The sequence below is a fragment of the Apodemus sylvaticus genome, chromosome 18 (assembly GCF_947179515.1).
Source record: "Apodemus sylvaticus chromosome 18, mApoSyl1.1, whole genome shotgun sequence".
Taxonomy (NCBI): Eukaryota; Metazoa; Chordata; class Mammalia; order Rodentia; family Muridae; genus Apodemus; species Apodemus sylvaticus.
The window spans coordinates 19,570,236-19,591,809 of record NC_067489.1 but is presented as its reverse complement, the minus strand read 5'-3'; the positions used below and the strand labels follow the sequence as shown (position 1 = coordinate 19,591,809).

At 42.9% G+C, this 21,574-nt stretch overlaps 1 protein-coding gene across 1 annotated transcript in view; it reads left to right on the top strand.

Moving 5' to 3' along the window:
* Nek5 (NIMA related kinase 5) overlaps positions 1-20,143 on the top strand; it is a 44,594-nt gene extending 24,451 nt beyond the window's left edge. Inside the window, exons 13-18 of the mRNA XM_052162184.1 lie at positions 3,661-3,729; positions 5,513-5,639; positions 9,495-9,620; positions 11,922-12,056; positions 14,076-14,184; positions 19,628-20,143. Coding sequence (XP_052018144.1) covers positions 3,661-3,729; positions 5,513-5,639; positions 9,495-9,620; positions 11,922-12,056; positions 14,076-14,184; positions 19,628-19,781 — 720 coding nt within the window. The 3' untranslated portion in view covers positions 19,782-20,143. The remainder of the gene's footprint in view (positions 1-3,660; positions 3,730-5,512; positions 5,640-9,494; positions 9,621-11,921; positions 12,057-14,075; positions 14,185-19,627) is intronic.
* The last annotated feature ends 1,431 nt before the right edge of the window (positions 20,144-21,574 follow it).

The following is a 21,574-nucleotide window of genomic DNA, read 5'->3' as shown; positions in this document are numbered from 1 at the left end:
CTGAGTGTATTCCACTATATAAATATACCAAGTTTATTGTCAACTCAACAATAGGTGGTTATTTAGATAGTTTCCAGTGTTTGTCTATTACCAACAGCTGGGACCATCATGGGCATTGTATGTCATCATGGGTGCTCTCTTGTATGTTAGGGTACAGTGTCAGTACTATTCCCTTGGGACAAGGTCTGCAGATAGTTCTGAAGCTGAACAACTCAAGCCAGGCTGGCCATTAACAAGCTCTAGGATTGCCTGTTTCGGTTTTCCAGTGCTGCATCTGCAGGCACACAGAGCCATGCCCAGACGTTTATGTAAAGGGAATTTCAACTCAGGTTCTCTTGCTTAGACAGCAAGTGATCTTACGTGCTGAGCCACCTCCCAGACCTAAAGGCCAGAGCTTACAGTGATAGACACATCTCTTTTTACTCTGCTGTGACTATCTTGGCCTGGGATGGCCGGATCATTTCGTAGGCATTATGTTTAATGTCCCCACGTTTGCAATTTTAGGAACCGAACTCAGACCCTCACATATTCTAGGCAAGTGCTCTAACACTCAGCTGTTTGATTATTTTTATTAGAAGAGACGGGATTTCATTACATTGTCCAGAGTGGCCACAAACTCAAGATCTTCCTGTCTTCTTATTGATTGATACAGGTCATAGGTGCTGCAGTAAACAGAGAAACTCACCAGGATGCTAAATCTTCATTTTCCAAAGGAGCAGAGGGGTTCAGTCTTCTTGGAAAAGTCTGACACCCAGCTAGCTCACTCCAGTTATTTTATTCAAACATTATATAAGGTTAACTGTGGCTGAGAAAGGCTCCAGCTACCAAAGTTATCTTGCCCTTGCTGCCTGAGAGAGCAGACGGCACATGCAAATCTCAGTCCCTTCTGGCCATGGCTAGCCATAATCAAAAGAGCTCCAGGTTTGCCAGGAATGTCTTAGGACGGAGGTTGGTGCCTCTGCAAGGTCTCACGTAGCACCAAGTGCAGATTCTCTGGAACGACAACATTTCTTTAAGGTTCAGACCATCTCAAAACAATTTCTCAGCCTCTACTGATTGACCCAACCGTAGCAAAGGCTTTGCTGAGACATTTTATTTAAAGCCAGGCACGAAGGCTTTACTATCACTATATGCCTTCCTGAATAACTCATGATCGTCTTGCCTTATCCTCTTGAGTAGCTGAAATTTCAGTCATTTGCCATCATGCCTGACTGGTGTGTATGCACATGTGTGAGTCCACAGGCATGTGTGTGTGCAGGTATATGGAGGGCAGAGGGCAACCTCAAGGGTCATTCCTTGTTTTTTTTAGGGCAGGGTCTTTCATTGGGCGGGGACTGGCCAAGTTTGCTAGACTTGTGAGCCCCAGGTATCTGTCTGTGCCTTCCCAGCACTGGGATTATCAGGGTATGCCACCTTGCCCAGCTATTTGTGAATACTTACAGTGGCTCAAACTGTCTTCAATGCTCACAAGACAAACCCTTTGCCCACTGAGCTTTCGCCCCAGCTATATTTAGTTGTTTAAGAAACTGCTGCAGTTGTTAGCAAAGTGGTCATTACATTCCCACCAGCATGGTGTGAGCCTTGCTTCTCTTGTGCCAGGGTTCTCTCCTCATTGGGACTCTGTCCTTCAAACTCTAGTGACCTTGGTAACCCCACATTCTCAGCCTTGTCTTCTAAATACAACAGTTTCCCAGCCTAGCAAACTGTCTGGAGCATAGGCAAGGGGAGTTGCTGGGTTCATCTCACTGTTTGCGTCTGATGTTGATTGCGGTTGTTTTAGGTGGGCAGCTCAGTGTGGTCCTTGGTACTCTCGACTGGAAGCTGGAGGCTGGAAACTCACTTCTTGTGAGGGACAGGGACAGTGAAAAGCTCTGTCCTGGACAAGCTCAGTTAGAGACCTGGGGATCACACAGCCACTCTAGGGACACATGCTGTTCCCACTGCGTGGAAAGTGTTTTTCTCGGACCTTCTTGTGTTAAGGTCCAACGTCCAGGCCCCCAAATCGAATGCCGAGTGACTTCATGCTTTGCTTTCACCTCCTGCTCGCTTTCCACCCTGCTCCTCTACTTTCTCTTCAGTTTTGTTTGAGATAGGATTCCATGTCGATAAAGATGGCCTTCACCTCCAGATACTCCTGGGTCTGCCCTGGGACACTTGGCTCATAGGCACATGCCACCAACACCAGCACCTATTTCCTTTAAAAATTAAGTGATTTGTTGTTGTATGTATGTGTGATACATGTATGTAATTAGTACAGGTGTGCATGAATTACAGGATAGATGTGGAGGTCAGAGGACAGCTTTTGGGAGCTGATTGTCCCCTTCCACCAGGGGTCCTCGGTCACCAGGCATTCATGGCAAGTGCCTTTGCCTGCTGAGCCATCTTGCCAGCTTTCCTGGTTTATGGTCCCTGTGCGTGTAAGACTTTGCTTGCAATCATGCCGTTAATTTGCAGACTCATGTGTTATCTAGCTTACTCCAGGACAGTGGAAGCTCTATGCCGGCCGGATCCTTTGGGCCATGTCTACTGTATTCTCCATTGTGTAGGGGTGTGGGTCACAGAGGGCAGAGATGGCTCAGGAAGAATTTGTAGAATTATAATTCCCCAACCATCCAGACCCTTCACAGCCTTCTCTGAAGCCCCTAGCCCAGGGTCCATACCCAGTGGCACAGTCTGGTCTGGTTCCCCCCCCCCCCCACACACACACACATCCCCATCCTGTTGTCAAAATTAGATTCTAACGCTGAGATGGGACTCAGTGGTGAAGCACTCACCTAACATGTACAAAACCCTAATTTGATCTCCAGTACTGCAAAAGAAAACCATGCTCTTGAATCAGATTGGGTTAAACCTCATTGGAGCAGTGAGCATTTTGTCACATTATACAATTTTTGTTCATGAAAATGCCAATGTTAAATACATGACTATTTTAACCCAGTGGATACTCTACCCACATTTTCCACAAATTGTGATTAACTTTTCTGGCAAAAATAAATGTTTTTTATTCTAAAATGTTTCATCAGGTTCAATGTAGAAATCAAGTTATAGAAATATACACCAATACAAATTTAGACATGAATATATAATCAATATGAGGTGATGGAATTGTCTTTCTCTAAACTTTTAGAATATCGAGAGAGACCTGAAACAAATTGGGCTTCAGAACACAAAAGAGTAAAATTCAAAAGCAGAGCTATAAAGTTATGCTCTAAACGTTCCTATCTTTTACTTGCATATTAGAAAGATGACTGGGGTTCATGCTTGACTCTCCAGGTTGCCAGTGTGATTACCTGCTCCCAATGTCTTATGGAATAGTCCTACTGTGTGCCTTACAATCTAGGTTGTCTGTGTGATTACCTACTCCCAATGTCTTATGGAATAGTCCTACTGTGTGCCTTACAATCTAGGTTGTCTGTGTGATTACCTACTCCCAATGTCTTATGGAATAGTCCTACTGTGTGCCTTACAATCTAGGTTGTCTGTGTGATTTGCCACTCCCACTGTCTTATGGAATAACCCTATTGTGTGGTGCTATACTAAATGATCTTAAGTATGTGTGGTGTCAACATGAATTGGTGTCAACATGAATTGGCACCTGGAGTTGTAATTTGAAGGCTTTCTTGAACTGTTAAGCTAAGACATTTTTCTTGCTTATTCTAGAGAGCGGTAAAGTTTGAAATCAGCCTAGATAAATGTATTTCGGAGGAAGATACCATCCAAGAGAATGAGGTATGTCATTATGTTCTTGCTGCCATGATCAGCTATGACAATGTGAGTTGGTCTTCAGGTTCCTGAAACTGCTGCACAGGCTGTAATGAGAATATCCTTAAATGAGTTATTTTCCTCATAATGTTAATATGCTGAATTAAAAACCATTAAGTAGCTGGGCAGTCATGGTGCATGCCTTTAATCCCAGCACTTGGGAGGCAGAGGCAGGTGGATTTCTGAGTTCGAGGCCAGCCTGGTCCACAGAGTGAGTTCCAGGACACTCAGGGCTACACAGAGAAACCCTGTCTCGAAAAACCAATAAAACAAAAACAAACAAACAAAAAAACATTGAGTAACTTGAAAGTATATGTTTATTATAGGATTTAATTAGTTTTAATAACTCTTCAACTGCCTATGGGTAAATCTCATGCAGAAAAAAAAATCCAGACTATCTTAGTTAGGGTTCCCATTGCTGTGAAAAGACACCATGACCAAGGCAACTTTTATAAGGACAACATTTAATTAAGGCTGGCTTGCAGGTTCAGAGGTTCAGTCCATTATCATCAAGGCAGGAAGCATGACAGCATCCAGACAGACATGGTGCTAGAGAAGGAGCAAAGAGTTCTTCATCTTGATTGAGAGGTAGTCAAGAGAAGGCTGTCTTCAGGCAGGCTAAGAGGAGGGTCTCAAAGCCCACCCCCACAGTGATACACTTTTTCCAACACCTACTGTAACAAGACCATACCTCCTAATATCACTCCCTGGGCCAAGCATATTCAAACCACCACATCATTTTATTACTTGATGTTAACACCTTTTGAAATTTCAACTTTCACCAGAACTTCTAACAAATGTCAGTGTCAACATTAACTGATTTCTTTTTTCCATTATATTTCCTCTGAATTAATCTTTCAGATTACTAAAAGTGAACTATGAATAATCACACTCAACACTTATTTTGTATGTGTTTATTGCTAGAGATAAGACTTTATATGATATTATATATAATATATATAATATGTAATATATATAATTATATTATATAACACACACATATTTGGCTAATGAGGTGCCCCCCTCAGCCCTCTCAGGTTCTCTGTGGCAGAACAGGTTAACTGTATAACACTCAGGGTTGAGTCCTACCAATTTCTATGTCATTGTACTTTTAAAAACATTTTGCTACAAGATGACTCCAGTAGCATGGAGTGAGCATTAGTGTTTACTCAATGATTTGGTCTCTGACGGCCCCTGAGCTATGAGACCTGAGCAGACTAGGTCTGGGGAGGGGCACATCACATGGTTTCCATGATGTGAGGCACTGGCATGAGGAAAGGGACTCCAAACAACTTTATCTGCCAGGTGTTCTTCCTGTCTTAGCCTGTGCTTACTACAACTGAAACTAAGGTAAACGGTTTCCTGTTGGTGATGGAACATGAGGAGCAATAGTGACCTAATCGCTTGGTTGTGAGGTTCGTTGTGGTTGGTGTCTGTGCTGTGGACTACTGGGGAGGCTGAGCTGGGGTGACTGTGTGAGTCCAGGAATTCTAGAACACTGTGAACAGCACAGTGAGGCCCCAGCTTAAGAAGAAAATGAAGGACTGTGGAGAGATGGCTCAGTGGTTAAGAGCAATGGTTGCTCTTCCAGAGGACCTGAGGTGCTTGATTCCCAGGTCCCATGACATCCCACAGTCATCTGTAATACCAGTTCCAGGGGATCCAACCCCCTCTGTTATATGGGCACAAAATTAATGCATTAACTCCCAATATGGCATCTTGCTCATGAATAATTGTGAAATTTCTTTAGGCACTGGATAAACTAAGTGATACCTTAAGCTTTGAAGATGGCACAAAGTTTCAGGAGTATAGCTGTGAGGAGGAGCATGAAGATTATACAGACAGAGCCTTTGAAGAACTCTGTGGCCCAGAAGCAGGTACATCTCGCTTGAAAGCAGTGGAGGAAAGGAGAGCTTTTCCTTGGCAATCCATTCCCAGCTCTCTCCACTGGGCACTGGCTCCCCCATTCCCCCCACACCATTCATCCAGCATTCCTTTCTTCTACACACACTGGGCAGTCCCACCCACTCTTGCAGTTTCAGCAGTTCTGGGAGTGTCATCTTTGTGGGTCTGTCTCACTGTCTTCTGGACAGCTATCTGGGCAGGTGTGACAAGTACCTTAATCTTGGCATATGTTCTTCTCTTTCCCAGAGACCTTTGCTTCAGGGCAAGACCATCCCCAGGGTGACTGTTCCTCCTATACACCCAGAGGATCTCCTCAGAGATTCCTCTGAACTTTTTGGCTGCCTCCATGTCTTCTGCTGCTAGGTAGAGGGGTCTGTCACCCTTGAGTACTGTGCTGACACTGGAAATGACAAAAACCCCAGGGTTCTGGAGCCAGTGGATCCTAGGTGGCACTGGAGTTTCTAGTCAAGGGACATTTCTCCTTTCGCAAGTTATTTTCAAGTTCTGAAGTCCCCTCTCCTTTTTGCGGTGTGGGGAACAGTAATGGTAACCGCACAGGGTTACTATAGCAACGAGAGTAAGGTATGATATGTAAGAAGTACTTGCCTAAGTGAAGGGTGCTTAATTAATGATCCTCCCATAATTAAAAAAGAAAGATTGGTTGCTTGACTCTTATATGTGTGTGCCTGCATGGGTTTATGTGCACCACTTGCACGAAGATGCTGCTGGAGGGCAGAGGTGGCAGGTCCCCTGGCACTGGAATGTCAGGAGGTTGTGAACTGCCTGATGCAGGTGCTGGGAACTGAACTCGTGTCTTCTGGAGGAACAGTAAGCCATCTTAACTGCTGAGCCATCTCCCTGGCACCCTCATTATATTTTAACTCTGCCTTCCCCTATTGCATTGCCTTTATTTTATTTTATTTTATTTTATTTTATTTTATTTTATTTTGGTTCATAATGGACTTTATTGGGAAAATTAGTATAAAAAACAGACAGATTCATAAATTTTAAATAAGACAGTAAAACCTTAGCTTGTAGCCATGGTACTTGCTATAGTAATCACAAATAGGCAGAATCTGAAGTATCGCCCAAGCAAACACTATGCAGTCAGGCTTCATTGCCGGCCCAAAGCAGGAAACACTGCGGTTATTAGAAGTGAGCCCGGTGGTGAATTTGCATTTCAAGCTGGAATAACAGGGAAGCGTGTTCTGATTACAGCATCACAACATTCTAGCCTGAAAAAAGCCACTCTGTTAATGTCCGGCAGCGGAGCCCTCAGTAACTGGAGCTGTGCATTATGACCACTGTGTTAATGTCCTGCAGCGGAGCCCCTTAGTAACTGGAGCCGTGCATTATGACCACTGTGTTAATGTCCTGCAGCGGAGCCCTTTAGTAACTGGAGCTGTGCATTATGACCACTGTGTTAATGTCCTGCAGCGGAGCCCCTTAGTAACTGGAGCTGTGCATTATGAAGCAGAGTCGCTCCCGTTCTGCTTCATAAGGAAAGCAATCAGTCTCCTGGGTAATGTGCTTTATTCTTTCCTGTAGTTTACTCCTCAGAAGAGATCCTGGTACTTCCTTCTCCAGACTGTTTAAGGTGTCCCGTGGTTTACCCTGTGTCACCTCGGTCATTTAATTCCATACTGCCCAACAGTAGGCTAACAGCAGCCTCCCCCCTCAGGCACTCATCCCTACCTAGAAAGCAGACACCTCTACTTGCTCAGAAATGTACCCAAGAAGTTAATGTGGTGCTCTTGGGTTACAGGACTTTTATTTCCATTAAGCTTATAAATTAATTTTTTATCTTAGGTACTAAGGACTGAAAATAGCAGACTGGTTGGTTTGATCATACCAGGCCGGTCCTCTTTTTTGTTTTTGTTTGTTTGTTTGTTTTTTGAGACAGGGTTTCTCTGTGTAGCCCTGGCTGTCCTAGAACTCACTCTGTAGACCAGGCTGGCCTCGAACACAGAAATCCTCCTGCCTCTGCCTAACGAGTGCTGGGATTAAAGGCGTGCGCCACCACCCCGTCTTAGTCCTCTTTTTGTTTGTTTGTTTGTTTGTTTATTTTGAGACAAGGTCTCCTTAAGTTGTTCTTAGCTGACCTCGAACTTCTTCTCTTGCTCCACAACCCAGCAAATCCTGCTCATCTTGCCAGTTAGCCATGCAAACATTTGCATCCCTGGCTTGCCTCAGTTTCCCCTCCCTGTAATACCCTGCTTTATTTTCATGGGGAAACATCTCTGCTCCGTCCACCAAGTATCACAATTGTGGATCTCCCCCATGTAGCCACTGCTAGTTAAAGATAAAGGAAACCTGATCCCTGTCCTGAAATGCCAAGATTAAAGAAAAGGAGGTGCAGACATGGGCGAGTCCTGAGCCCAAATAATCATCACTGCTGGGATAAGGCCTGGCTGGGGAGATGGGGAAGTCCCCGTTCCTTCAGGGGACTTGCTCCTGAAGCCTGGCTCTCCAGTGTAGGTAACGATCAAAGGGAACTTGGGACAATGGCTCAGTCTATAGCATATCTGCTGCCTTAACATAAAAGATCTGAGTTCAGGTCCCAGTACACACATAAAAAACTGGTTCTGGCAGCATTGGTGTGTAAGCCCAGTGCTGGTGTGTGTGTGTGTGTGTGTGTGTGTGTGTATGCGTGTAGACAAGAGGGCACATGAAAGTTATTGGCCAGCAAGCTTTTAATAAGATCTTATTAGCTTCAGTAAAAGATCCTGTCTCAAAATGTGAGTTGGAAAGCGATCAAAGCCAGACCTGACATCGGCTGGTGTGGTAGTGCGCACCTGTGGTCCCAGCTCTCAGGGTCTGGGCACACTGACGCTAGCACAGGAGAGACTGAAGCAGGAAGAGAAGAATGCAGTGAATTCTGAGCCAATCAAGGCGGCCATGTTGAGAGAGAGAGAGAGAGAAATAGAGAGACAGAGAGAGGGAGAGAGAGAGAGAGAGAGAGAGAGAGAGAGAGAGAGAGAGAGAGAGAGAGGAAATTGCATATGCAAAAACAGATTCACATGAGAATTCTTATGTCATTGTTCTTTTTTATTATATAAATAGGTATTTGATTTAATATACATATTTACATTTTTATGGTGCAATACCATTCATATATAAAATCATAGCAGCTAATATTTTTCGACCATATGTAATTTTCATTAGGGGAATAAATCACAGTGAGATACCATTCTCACACCTTCTCTCTGTCAGTTTTCTATTCGTGGATTTCCTTAGCCCTTAGTTAAACTGGATAATCAACATTAATGACAACAACTAAACAACTTTGAAAGCTGTCTGACTTTCCGCCTTCTCTGTTGGGTCTGTTCGAGGTCCTGGCGGTGGCTCCTGTGACTTGAACAACCTACTCGTTGGTCCCTATACTAGCTAGTCTTCCGCCAACCCGACAGCAGCTTGAGTCCCCTGGGGGAGAGGGAGCTCCAGCTGAGGAATGGCCTCCATCAGGTTGGCCTGTAGGCCAGTCTATGAGGCATTTCTCTATTGACGCGGGAGGGCCACACCCATTAGGGGCTGTGGCATCCCTGGGCAGGTGGCCTTGGTGGGCATATGAAAGGTAGCTGACTGTGAACCTAGGAGCAAGCTGGTAAGCAGCCCTCAATGGCTTCTGCTTCAGTTCCTGCCATGGGTTCCTTCATGAACCATGAGCTGGAAGATGAAATAGACCCTTCTTTACCCCAGAAGTTGGTTTTGGTTATGGCGATTGTCACAGCAATAGAAAGCACACTGGGCCAGTCCCTAAAAACTATTAGGTACCATTGTTAGACACTGGCTGCAGTGGGACTAATCAGCTGTTTTCTTACACCCAGAGGGTTTCTTTCAGGGTATCATTGCTGCAGAGAACAGGAGGCAGTGGGCTGCCAGAGCACCTCAGACTCTGCTGAGAATGATGGCAGCAGCTGATGTCACCTCCACCTGCCCCACCATGCCGGATGGTGAGTCTTTGGTCAGTTATCAGCCCACAGCAGGGGAGGACCAGGGCCTGACACAGCTTTCCTTACCAGAGCAGCACACACCTTATTGGCATGGTTGGCACCTCTCAGTCATGTTACAAAGGCACTGCTTGGGCATCATGGGTGTCAAGTTGAGACTTGTGTGCTAGTTATCCTAGCAGCTGGTGACTCTGGTCATACAACAGAATAGGAATGGTATGCAGCTTGGCCGTCAAGGACCTAGCATGTACAAGGTCCCGCCCAGGCTCAAGCCCCAGCCAACCAGATGGTCATGCTTGTGCAGCACGCAGTTTTTCCTCACTGAGCCATCTCCCAAGCCCTTGTGCTTCCTTCGTTCTTCAATACCTAGCCCCCACAAAGGGTTAAAATGTAAGACTGTGCTAATAATTTAGTAGACAGCTATCAATGTCCTTGGAGTCAATCACAATGGAAAAATATTCAGAGAAATAGGCTTTCGTCTATGTGAACGCATGCAGAGGTTTTTCTGCCACATTCCCTAAGCTGTGTGGTAGGTGCGGTAGAAGAACGATTTATGCAGCATTCACAGTGCGCTGTGCTGTATGTAAGTCGTCTAGGGTTGATTTAAAACTTAGGGAATAGGCTGGAGAGGTGGCTCAGTGGCTACAAGTATGTGCTGCTCTTGTTGCAGAGGACTCAGGTTCAGTCCCAGCACCCAAATATGGTAACTCAGAACCCTATATACCATTCTAGTTGTAGGAGGCCCAACCCCTCCTCTGGCCTCATCAAGTAACCACATGCACAAACCCACACTCTCACACGTAAAGAGAATTACTAAAAATAATAAAAATTAAACCTTAAAAAGATAAAGTATGCTAGAAACTAGGTATGGTGGTGCATGCTGTAACCCCAACATTTAGAAGGTAGAGATGGAGACCAGGAGGATAAGGAGTTGAAGATCACCCTCAGCTACTGTAGACAATTCAAAGCTAACATGAGCTATATGCGATCCTATCTCATCCCCTACCCCAATGAAAACTAAGTTGGAAGACACGTATAAGTTTTATGCAAATAGTACATATTTCATATAAACTATTTAATCATATGCAGATTTTAAAATATCTTATTTTTATTATCTTTAATTATAAAGATAATATAATTATAATAGCAGTGCCAGTGGATGCTGAAGGTGTAGGGTCTCCCTGAAGCCAGAGCTACAGGGAGTGGAAAGTCACTGTGTGCGACCCACACTTGGCTTCTCTGCAAGAGCAGCGAGTGCTTTCAGCTGCTGAGCAATCTCTCCAGCCCGCATGCACAGATGTTATAGCTCTGGGTGTCCTGTGACTACCAATCTGCTTTGGGTAACAAGGGATGAGCATGTATCACTGAAATGAGTTATTGTAAGGTTTTCTTTTCTTTTTTTTTCTTTTTTTCTTTTTGGGTTTTTTTTTTTTTTTCAAGACAGGGTTTCTCTGTGTAGCCCTGGCTGTCCTGGAATTCATGCTGTAGACCAGGCTGGCCTCGAACTCAGAAATCCACCTGCCTCTGCCTCCCAAGTGCTGGGGTTAAAGGTGTGCGCCACCACTACCTGGCTGAATTATTGTAAGTTTATGAGCTGATTTATACTTCAGTAAGACATAGGATGAACTCAACTTAAAAAATGAGCACATGGAAATTTATCACAGTCTACACAGCAACATATGACTCTCATCAACATGTAACAAAAAGGTGGTAATGTTTACACACACACACACACACACACACACACACACACACACACACCCACACACACACACACTGACCTCTTTATAAACAAAATGAGGAATGTGATGTTCTTGGTCCTAACATTCTGTGTGGAATGCTATAGAATATAATAAAATATAAAAACTGAAACTATTTCACCTCACACCAATCAGAATGGCTAAGCTGGAAAAAAAAATCTCAGGCAACAGCAAATTCTGGCGAGGATATAGAGAAAGAACCCTTCTCCATTGCTGGTGGGACTTCAAGCTGATCAAAGCACTTTGGAAATCAGTCTGCTGTTCCTCAGAAAATTGGACATAGTAGTACCTGAGGACCCAGCTATACCACTCCTGGGCATATACCCAGAAGATGCTCCAACATATAACAAGGGCACATGCTCCACTATGTTCATAACAGCCTTATTTATAATAGCCAGAAGCTGGAAAGAACCCAGGTGTCCCTCAACAGAGGAATGGATACAGAAAATGTGGTATACATACACAATGGAGTACGACTCAGCTGTTAAAAAACGATGGCTTCATGAAGTATCTTTATTTTTGCTAATGCAGTATTCTTTTTCAGATGGCCAAGTTATTGTGATGGAAGGTAGCCCTGAAAGCGGGAAGCAGTGGTGGCGGGATGTACCGGGCACCTCGCGTGCTTTGGCAGCAGAATGTGCCTGCCGTGGCTCGCTGTCTGCCGATAAAGGAGAAACTGGTATGTGGTTCCTGGTTCCACTGTGTCATTGCTTTATGGACACAGAAAGGTACCAGTCATACCTTCAGGTTGGAGAGAGAACTGGGACCACGCCTTGCTTGTCTGATTTGCTGTAACCAAGCTGGTTCCAAGGCATGCCCTTCCAAGGACAGAGGCATCACTTTGTGTAGTATTTCAAGCTGACAACTCTTGGAAAGGACTGGCTCTCTGGGGTGACAGTCTCCACTGCTCAGCTCGGAGAGCTATTCAGAGAGCTTATTTCCTACGGGCAGTAAGAATGCAAACCAGTATAGTTCACTTTGTTTTTGTTTTTTTAAATGAGACAGTGTGTCACTGTGTGGCTCTGATGACCTGGGACTCTTTTCTCCATACACCTGGCTGGCCTTGAACTCATAGAGGTCCATCTGCCTCTGCCTCCTGAGTTGTCTCCATTTAAAAGCAATATCCATCCCCTTTCCTGTTGGTATCTTTCTGTACTGTCCAAGAAAACATCAAGCTTATAGGCACAAGTGACCCTCCTGCCTCTTGAGTAGCAGGGTTGACAGGCACATACCATTACACATGGCTACTTATATATTATATGCTATGTATTATATAAACAATATATCTGTATTATATGTACATTTATAGTATATTTCTACCTCTCACTCTGTCGGTCTGTCAGTCTGTCTATCTCTATCTATCTATCTATCTATCTATCTATCTATCTATCTATCTCTATCTCTTTATATCTATCTATCCATCCATCTATTTTATCTATCTGTTTATATCTATCTATCTATCTATCTATCTATCTATTTCTCTATCTATCTATCTATCTATCTATCTCTCTCTCTCACACACACACACACACTGTTCTTATGCCTCTTGAGTGCTGGAATTAAATTAACCATCACACCTGGCTAATCTATATTATATATTTTCATTAACAATTTTATGTAGTAACAAATGGTTACTACATAATTAACTTCATCTTTTGTTTAAGCTTTGATCCGTTACTAAGTGATTTATTTTCCACTAAATCAAAATATAATTTTCTATGTTATTGCTTAACATTTTCCCAGTGCTGTTTATATCTATGTTACTGTTTAACTTTTCCCCTAGGATGTTGACACTCATTCACTCTGGAGAAATGAAGCCTAGGTTAGGCACAGTGCTGTTCACCCACAGCCCTATCACTTCTAAAGTAGAGGCTGGAAGCATTTGAATTTTAGACAGCCTGGGTGTTAGAAATGGATTTGAGGGCTCCAAAATACCACAGAATCCAAAGCACTTCAGCAAGGCAAAACATTCTACTTCTGAGGAATGGTGGATAGTCATGTCAATCCAGCAGGCAGGCACACACAGCTGGGGCCCTGATGGATTTTCATTCTGAACACAGAAGGAATAAAGAAACAAGCAGATATGGCTGTTCTAATACCTGACAAAACAGGTTCAAAGTCAAAACTAATATACATATATGTATATATATGTGTATGTATGTATATGCTTATATATGTATGTATATGTATATACTCCTTAAAGGAAAAAAAATCCCAGAGGATATTACAGTCTGAAACATATGTATACCAGAGAGACAACAGTTTTTCTTTTTCTTTTCTTTTTTTTTTTTGGTTTTTTGGATTTGGTTTTTTCAAGACAGGGTTTCTCTGTATAGCCCCAGCTGTCCTGGAACTTAAGTCTTAAGTTTCCCTATCACACGTTTGTTAAAATTTCTGTCTGTTCCTTATTGTGACATTTTGTTTGTTTGTTTGTTTGAGACAGGCTTTCTTTGTATAGCCCTGACTATGTATGTATGTACAGCCTTCCCATGTAGTCCCACTTGGCCCGAGTGTTCAAACACATGAGCCTGTGGGAGACATTTCACACCCAAACCACAACATATACATCTGCTGTATATATACTCAGTGGTTCCTTGTTTGGCCATCATGAGTGGCATTCACTGGGGGATTGTGGGTATATGTCTCTCCTCAAGTACATAGATTTGTCTACTTTCATCTTTGTCTGTTCTTTCAGTAGCAATAATAAAACCACAGCTTCCTAAGGAAGGCAGGGAAGAGGTAGCAACAGCCACGGGCATCCGAGTGGGTGATGAACAGCTGGAGCCAGGATCAGATGAAGATGACATGTGAGTAGTGTCCTGTACAAGTGAGACAGAGGGTGGCCCATAGGGACCTAAGCCCATAGAGACCTGGCCAAGGAGACCAAGCTTTACATGGTACGTGGATTTGTTTGGGCTCTGTCCGCCTTTCCCCTTCTCTGCTGTGTGCTCGTGTGTGCATGCGTGCCTATGTGTGGCAGATATTTTTTCTGTTTTAGGGTTGAATCGTAAGCTTGTTTCATACCAAGATAGATATCTATAATCCTAACACTTAAGAGTTATAGGCAGGAAGGCAGGGGGATCAAGAATTCAATATCATCTTTAGCTACAAGCAAGATCAAGTCCAGGCAAGGCTGCATGGCATTGTGCCTCAACCGTCACCCCACCACTCCTGCAAACGGTGAACTGTGTCATATATATATGTGTACATATATGTATGTATACACATATATATATGCCACATTTTCTTTATTATTCGCTCATTGGTGACAATTATGGATCTTTATATCCATGAATATAGCACAGCTGTTGTAAATTTGCTGTCCCTCCAGCCCCGCCTTTCACCTACTCAGAGGTAGCAGCTTCTGTCATCACCTACTGCAGCCAGGTAGGGTGTGTTTGTTTCTTGTTATTGTGTGCTGGCATGGTGGTCACCCAGATGGCTCTGCTTTGTTCATTCTGTTTCCCTGACTGTTTCCCTGTCCTGTCTGTCTGTCTGTCTGTCTGTCTGTCTGTCTGTCTGCCTGCCTGCCTGCCTGCCTGCCTGTCTGTATCACTCTCATGTACGGGCTAGTTTTGTGTGTCAACTTGACACAGGCTGGAGTTATCACAGAGAATGGAGCTTCAGTTGAGGAAGTGCCTCCATGAGATGCAGATGTGGGGCATTTTCTCAATTAGTGATCAAGGGGGGAGGGCCCCTTGTGGGTGGTACCACCTTTGGGCTGATGCTCTTTCGTTCTATATGAGAGCAGGCTGAGCAAGCCAGGGGAAGCAAGCCAGTAAGAAACATCCCCCCATGGCCTCTGCATCAGCTCCTGCTTCCTGACCTGCTTGAGTTCCAGTCCTGACTTCATTTAGTGATGAACAGCAGTGTGGAAGTGTAAGCTCAATAAACCCTTTCCTCCCCAACTTGCTTCTTGGTTATGATGTCTGTGCAGGAATAGAAACCCTGACTAAGACACTCTCATGTCCCCATCTGAGACAGCTTTCCTTTCTCCTTCCTCTCCCCCAGTTAACAAACTAATACACCTCTTATCCTCCATCTGTTGTATGGTGTGATGTCATAGAGGTACATCTTGCTCCAAAGGTACCGTTCACCTCTTCTTCCTAATAATAGCTCTCCATGTGTTTACAGCTTTTATTTGAAACAGGATCAGTCTCTCTCTGTTGCTAGGCTGGTATCCCAATTGTCTCAGGTACCCTTCCCATTTAGCTTCCCTAGGAGTGGAGAACACATATGTTTCAATGTGCTTGGCTCTTGAAAAGAAATTTTCCAATATTATTATTAAAGTTTCTTCTATAGGTACCACTTAACTTTATAGTTGTTATTGATAGAGTTTTTGCTTCCTTTTTCTTTTGGCAGCACTAGGGAGTGACCTAGGACTTTATATGTAACCATTTAGATGATCTAATGTTTATACTAATAAGGACAGAATGGGTGGGGGTGGCTGTGGTGAATAAACGGGAGGGAAAAATCTGCTAGCTCAGCAGGTAACTTTATTTTCTGAACTCTGTTTACAAGCCAGATCCTACAACTAAATAGTCAACTCTTTAGAAATCTTTCTATCTGGGTCAGTCTAGCTTTCTTTCCTAGAATCCTGTTTCACAGGTGTCAGGTCATCTGCTTCTTTGTTGTTTCTGCAAGCCCAAAGGGAAAATCCCCATATCTTACTCCTTCCATAGAGGCTCTTTTAAGTGGGGTAGGAAAACTGCTTTATCTTTATGGTGGGGCAGCTCAAGGTCATGAACTGATGTTTCTTCCCCTCACAGAACAGAAGCCTCTCCTAAGCACCTAGCCTTAAAAAGGTCAGAAACTTCCCATTCCTTAGCATTCTTATCTATGGAGGCTTTTAGAGACACACCCAAAGTGCATTTATGCATGTTACAGATAAATTCTTACATACTCTTTTAACTTTCAATCTGGGTATCATCTATTGGGTATTACATTTTAACAAATGTATACTTTTCCCCTAACCTACTTGTTTTTTCTCATATTCATATGTTCTTATTTTATCACTTCAAAGTTACTTCCTATAAGAAATTTGGCAGCACTGAAAGTCAAACACAGCATCCCACACATGCATGCCAAGTCTTCTACTACTGTCTCAGCCTCAGCCCCCTAAGGTTTTAAGTGCATGTTGCACATTAATTAACCCACAAGCACACTTGCTTTATGAAAATTTGTCAACACCTTCCTCACGAATAACCTCACTGAGAGTTAGTTTATCATATACCTTGTTAGTGAAGAAGAATCAAGGATGGGTATCTAGCTCAGTGGCAGAGCACGTAGAGAGCGTGTAGAGTGCATGTAGAGCACATGTAGAGCCTATGTAGAGTACATATAGAGAGCATGTAGCACACATGTATAAAGCATGTAGAGAACATGTAGAGCACATATAGAGGGCAGTATAGCACATGTAGAGAACATGTAGAGCATATGTAGAGAGCACATAGAGTACATGTAGAAAGCATGTATAGCACATGTAGAACACATGTAGAGCATATGTAGAGAGCATGTAGAGTGCATGTAGAGAACAGGTAGAGCACATGTAGAGAGCACATAGAGTACATGTAGAAAGCATGTATAACATGTATAACACATGTATAGCACATGTATAGCACATGTAGAACACATGTAGAGAACATGTAGAGCACATGTAGAGAGAACATAGAGTACATGTAGAAAGCATGTATAGCACATGTAGAACACATGTAGAGCGCATGTAGAGAGCATGTAGAGAACATGTAGAGCACATGTAGAGAGCATGTAGAGCACATGTAGAGAGCAGGTAGAGAACATGCACAAAGCCCCCATTTGATTCCTAGCACTGAAACAAGCCATGTTGACCATGTCTTCCCACTAGGTTTAGTCCTGTGTTTTCTAACCACAGTTTGTGGCCTTATTTTGAAGAGTTATTTTTCCTTCCTTTCCTGTCTCTGTATTGTTTCTTTCATGTCTAATAATCTAACATGCTCTTGATTTTTTTCTTGGGGTCCTGCTCCATTCCTGACCTTTGGAAAACAAGGGGGAGCGTTAGGAAAAAATTCCAGCAATGTAGCCTATCTGTCTCGTCCCTGTCTTGGTGTCTGAGATACTATTCTATAGCAGTGATAGAACGGCACGGTAAAGGCAGCTTATGAAAGGAAGCATCAGAGCTTACAGCTTCGGAGGTTTAGTCCGTGATCGCATGAAAGGGAACAAGATGGCAGGCAGGCATGTCACTGGAGCAGTAGCTGAGAGCTTACATTCCAATTTGTAGGCAGCAGTGAGAGAGAGAGAGAGAGAGAGAGAGAGAGAGAGAGAGAGAAAGAGAGAGAGAGAGAAAGAGAGAGAGAGAGAGAGAGAGAGAGAGAGAGAGAGAGAGAGAGAGAGAGAGAGAGAGGAGAGAAAGACTGACTGGGCCTGGTGTGGGCTTTTGAAAGCTTAGTGCCCACCCTCAGTGACACACACTTCCTCCAACAAGGCCGTACTTTCTAATTTTTCAACAATTTTATCAACTGGAAGCCAAATATTCAAATATATGAACCTATGAGGGTCATTCTCACTCAAACCACCACACTTGGAGAAAAAAAAATCCCACAAGAAATTTATAAGCATAGACTTGAGTTTGTTCATATTTGAAGTTTGAATCACAGCATTTGGGTAGCTTAGAACACGCGCCCCTCCCCCCCCCCAAGAAACCAACATTAAGACTAACATTAAAGGGTATTATTACTGCTGGGATTGAAGAAGTAAATATAAAACACCCAGGAGTCATAATGTGTTGTCTGGTGAGGACTAAGTTCTGGGTTCAAAGACATTGTCTAGCTGTCCTTGCTGAGTGGAATGGAAAAACACCCAAGCAGGCTCCCTTTAGAAAGGCTGTGTCCTGTTCAGTAGAGCTCTTCACTCATGGCCTAATCACTTCCCCAAACAAAACATGTAATTTTCCATCTTTCTATTACAGGTTTAGAACTTATCTGAAATGTGTATGACCAGCATTCACATCTCATGTGTACCTGCTTTCTCTCAAGAATCTGAACATGCTCAAATCTCTTCCAGGGCTGGACTCCCAGGAAGGCTGACCCTGAGCTTCTTGTCCCTTGTCACCTCCCATTGCATTCTCAGTCGATTCTAGGGTCGCTCCGGTAGTCTGGCATTCCTAGGGAAGGGGAACCTTTCTCCAAGGCCATCTGTTGCCAAGAGTTACCAAAGCGCACTATCTTGTCTCTGTCTTCCTCTGGCTCCTTCCTTGGTTAATTATAGCCACACATTGCTTAATTATAGGACTAGGCCCTAGCAATGCAGTTAGGTGATTTTATCTTCATGTGAACCTTGCGATGTGCACTTACACGATCCTATACGGAGCAGGTCAGCCATTTCACATGTCCTTCTTTTGTTTTTCTACCAGGGTAACCCTGGCTGTACTGGAACATTCTCTGCAGACCAGTCTAGCCTCACTCTACCTGCCTTTGCCTGAGTTCTGGGAATAAAGGCCTGCACCAGTATGCCTGGGTCATATGATCTCTTGCCACAGTCATGAAAACACTACACACAAGATCTGTGAGGCTGCTCTAGTCTAAGAATGTTTCTGTTTTTGTTTTTGCTTCTGTTTTTGCAGCAGGGACTCAGGTTTTTGAGGTTGGCTTCAAACATACTATGTAGTCAAGGATGATATTGAACTTCTGAATCTGCCTCCACATCCTGTGTGGATCATAGGGATGCGCCACCCTCTTTAATCATTGCTGTGTTTTAAACCTAAGACTTCACACATGTGAGGCAAGCGCTCAACCAGCTGAGCCACATCCCCAGCCCAGTGCAAAAGTGTTTCACAGTAATTTTTTATTTTATTTTTCTAAATAGGAGTAAACACAAGGACCTGAGTTTTGATCTCAGCACCCACCTAAAACAGGCATGATTGCATGCCTGTAACCCGGGTTGTGAGTTGAGATAATTGGATTGTTGCTTTAGCTGGAGGCTAGTTTCAACTTTAATGTGGACACTGTCTTGAAGGACTAGTGTAGGTTGATAGAGCTGGACACCCCATGTCCTTCTCTGGCTGTTGCATGAATGGATATAGGCAATTGCACCTGCACACACATTCAGTCACATAATCTCCCATCCCAAGCCAAACTGATATAAAATGTTATCTGATGAAAGTCTGACACGCGCAGTGCTCAGATGGAAGCAGATATGAAAAAGGAGACTAGCTTTTCTATCGTATATTTGCTTGTACATTGTAACATTGGCCTTGACTGAATATTATTTCAGAAAATTTGAAGAATCTGAAGATGAGCTGAGAAGCGAAATAATAGAATCCCTGGAAAAACTTGCAGCTTCCACAGAAGAAAGGGAACAGACTCCCAGCTCCTCTAAGAATGCAGAGAAGCCAGGAGAGAAAGAAAAGACAACGTCGCCAGTCTAGAAACTCCAGTGAAGGTCTAGAAGCTGGTTTTGGACGGTTTTGTTTTTTTTTGTTATAGCAATTGGTAGACTTTAATATTCAAAGAAAAATTAAGTCTATATATACATTAAAAATATAGGAAATTTCATGCAGACATAAAGCTTCCAGTTCAACCTTTCTGGCGACATTTAGAATGTGAATTACATATCAATCCTATATACTTTATAGTTCCTAGTCATGATCATTTCATACTGTGAGCTTGGTAGCCTCCCTGTATATTTTATATGCCCTATCTTGCTTACTGATCAGAACCTAATCTTCCTCACCTCGGAAAATATAAATTTGAAATCAGCAAGGACACATTCACCTTATGAAAATGTGAACATTTGTTAGCACTAAGTTAAGAAAATTTTTTTTTTAAATTTCAAGGCTTACACACTTTAATAGCTAGACCTAAATATAAAAACTCCTCCAGTGATACTTCTATTATTGATTTATACCATATTTTCAAGTTTAAAATATATTAACTTCAAAAGCCACAAGATAAAAAGTGATGTAAATTTATAAGGACTATCTTTAAAATATTCATGATATGAAGAAAAAAATGAAATAACTGATTTCAGAGTTAAGTAAAATACATAATTTAGAAATGTAAGTAATAATATTAAAGAGTAAATCATAACAGAAAAAAATCCTGAGGTAACAAAACCAACCCTCTGGTATCAGTCTGCTCTTACCTTTGTGAAAAACAAAAACCATTCAATGAATAAAAGCATTCCTAAATAGCAACTTAAAAGCACGCATTCCTTGCTGGTCACTGGATGTCTTTTAAAATACATTTCTTGTTTCATCTGTAATTGCTAAGGCCGAGGTTCACCAAACACTGGTCAAAATGTGTGCAAGTGTGAACAATTTGTTCCCCATTGATGGGGATCCGTGTCTTCTGAGATGTTGGTCATGGGAGATTAAGAAAACTCAAACAATGTGGTATATTTACACAATGGAATACTACTCAGCAATTAGAAACAATGAACTCACAAAATTTTTAGGCAAATGGTTTGATCTGGAAAATATCATCCTAAGTGAGGTAACCCAATCACACACATAGAATGCAATCTCTCTGATAAGTGGATATTAATTAACCCAGAAGCCCTGAATACCCAAGGCACAAATCGCATAACAAATGAGTCCCATGAAGAAGTATGGAGAGGGTCCTGTATGGGACATATGGGGAGGGGGGATTTGGGAAAGGGGAAATCATTTGGAATGTAAACAAAGAATATAGAAAAAAAAAAAACTCCAAAAAAAAAAAAGAAGAAAGCTCAACAATTCCAGGCTATTGCTATATCCTTCTTGCCTCCCAGATATTGAAGGTCAGTCCTGACTGCTGGAGACATCGCACATTTTGGGCACAAGACTTGTAGGAATCCAGGTGATTTGATTGGAGATTTCCTCCCTGAGAACTAGATCTCACAATACTAGGTGCTCTGTAAACTACCAAAGGATAGAGGTAATAGTCTTGCTCAGCTGTGGTGCCTATGAACTCAACAGTGACCAGCATGACAAGCTGTCCCTAAAGGTGCAATAGTTAGCTGCCAAATTGTATGTAAGGTCCCCCTTCAACAGAAGGGAAAACATGCCTTATTAGTGAGGTTACGGATTTTGGAGAAGAATGTATTACTGACACTTCTACAAATCAGTGTATTTCCTAACTGCATTCTAAATACTTACCTGTATAGCCACAGATAAGTGTAGTTTTCACTTCTGATCAAAAAGCTTCTTTTTGCAGCAGATAAGAACCACGACAGAAGGCT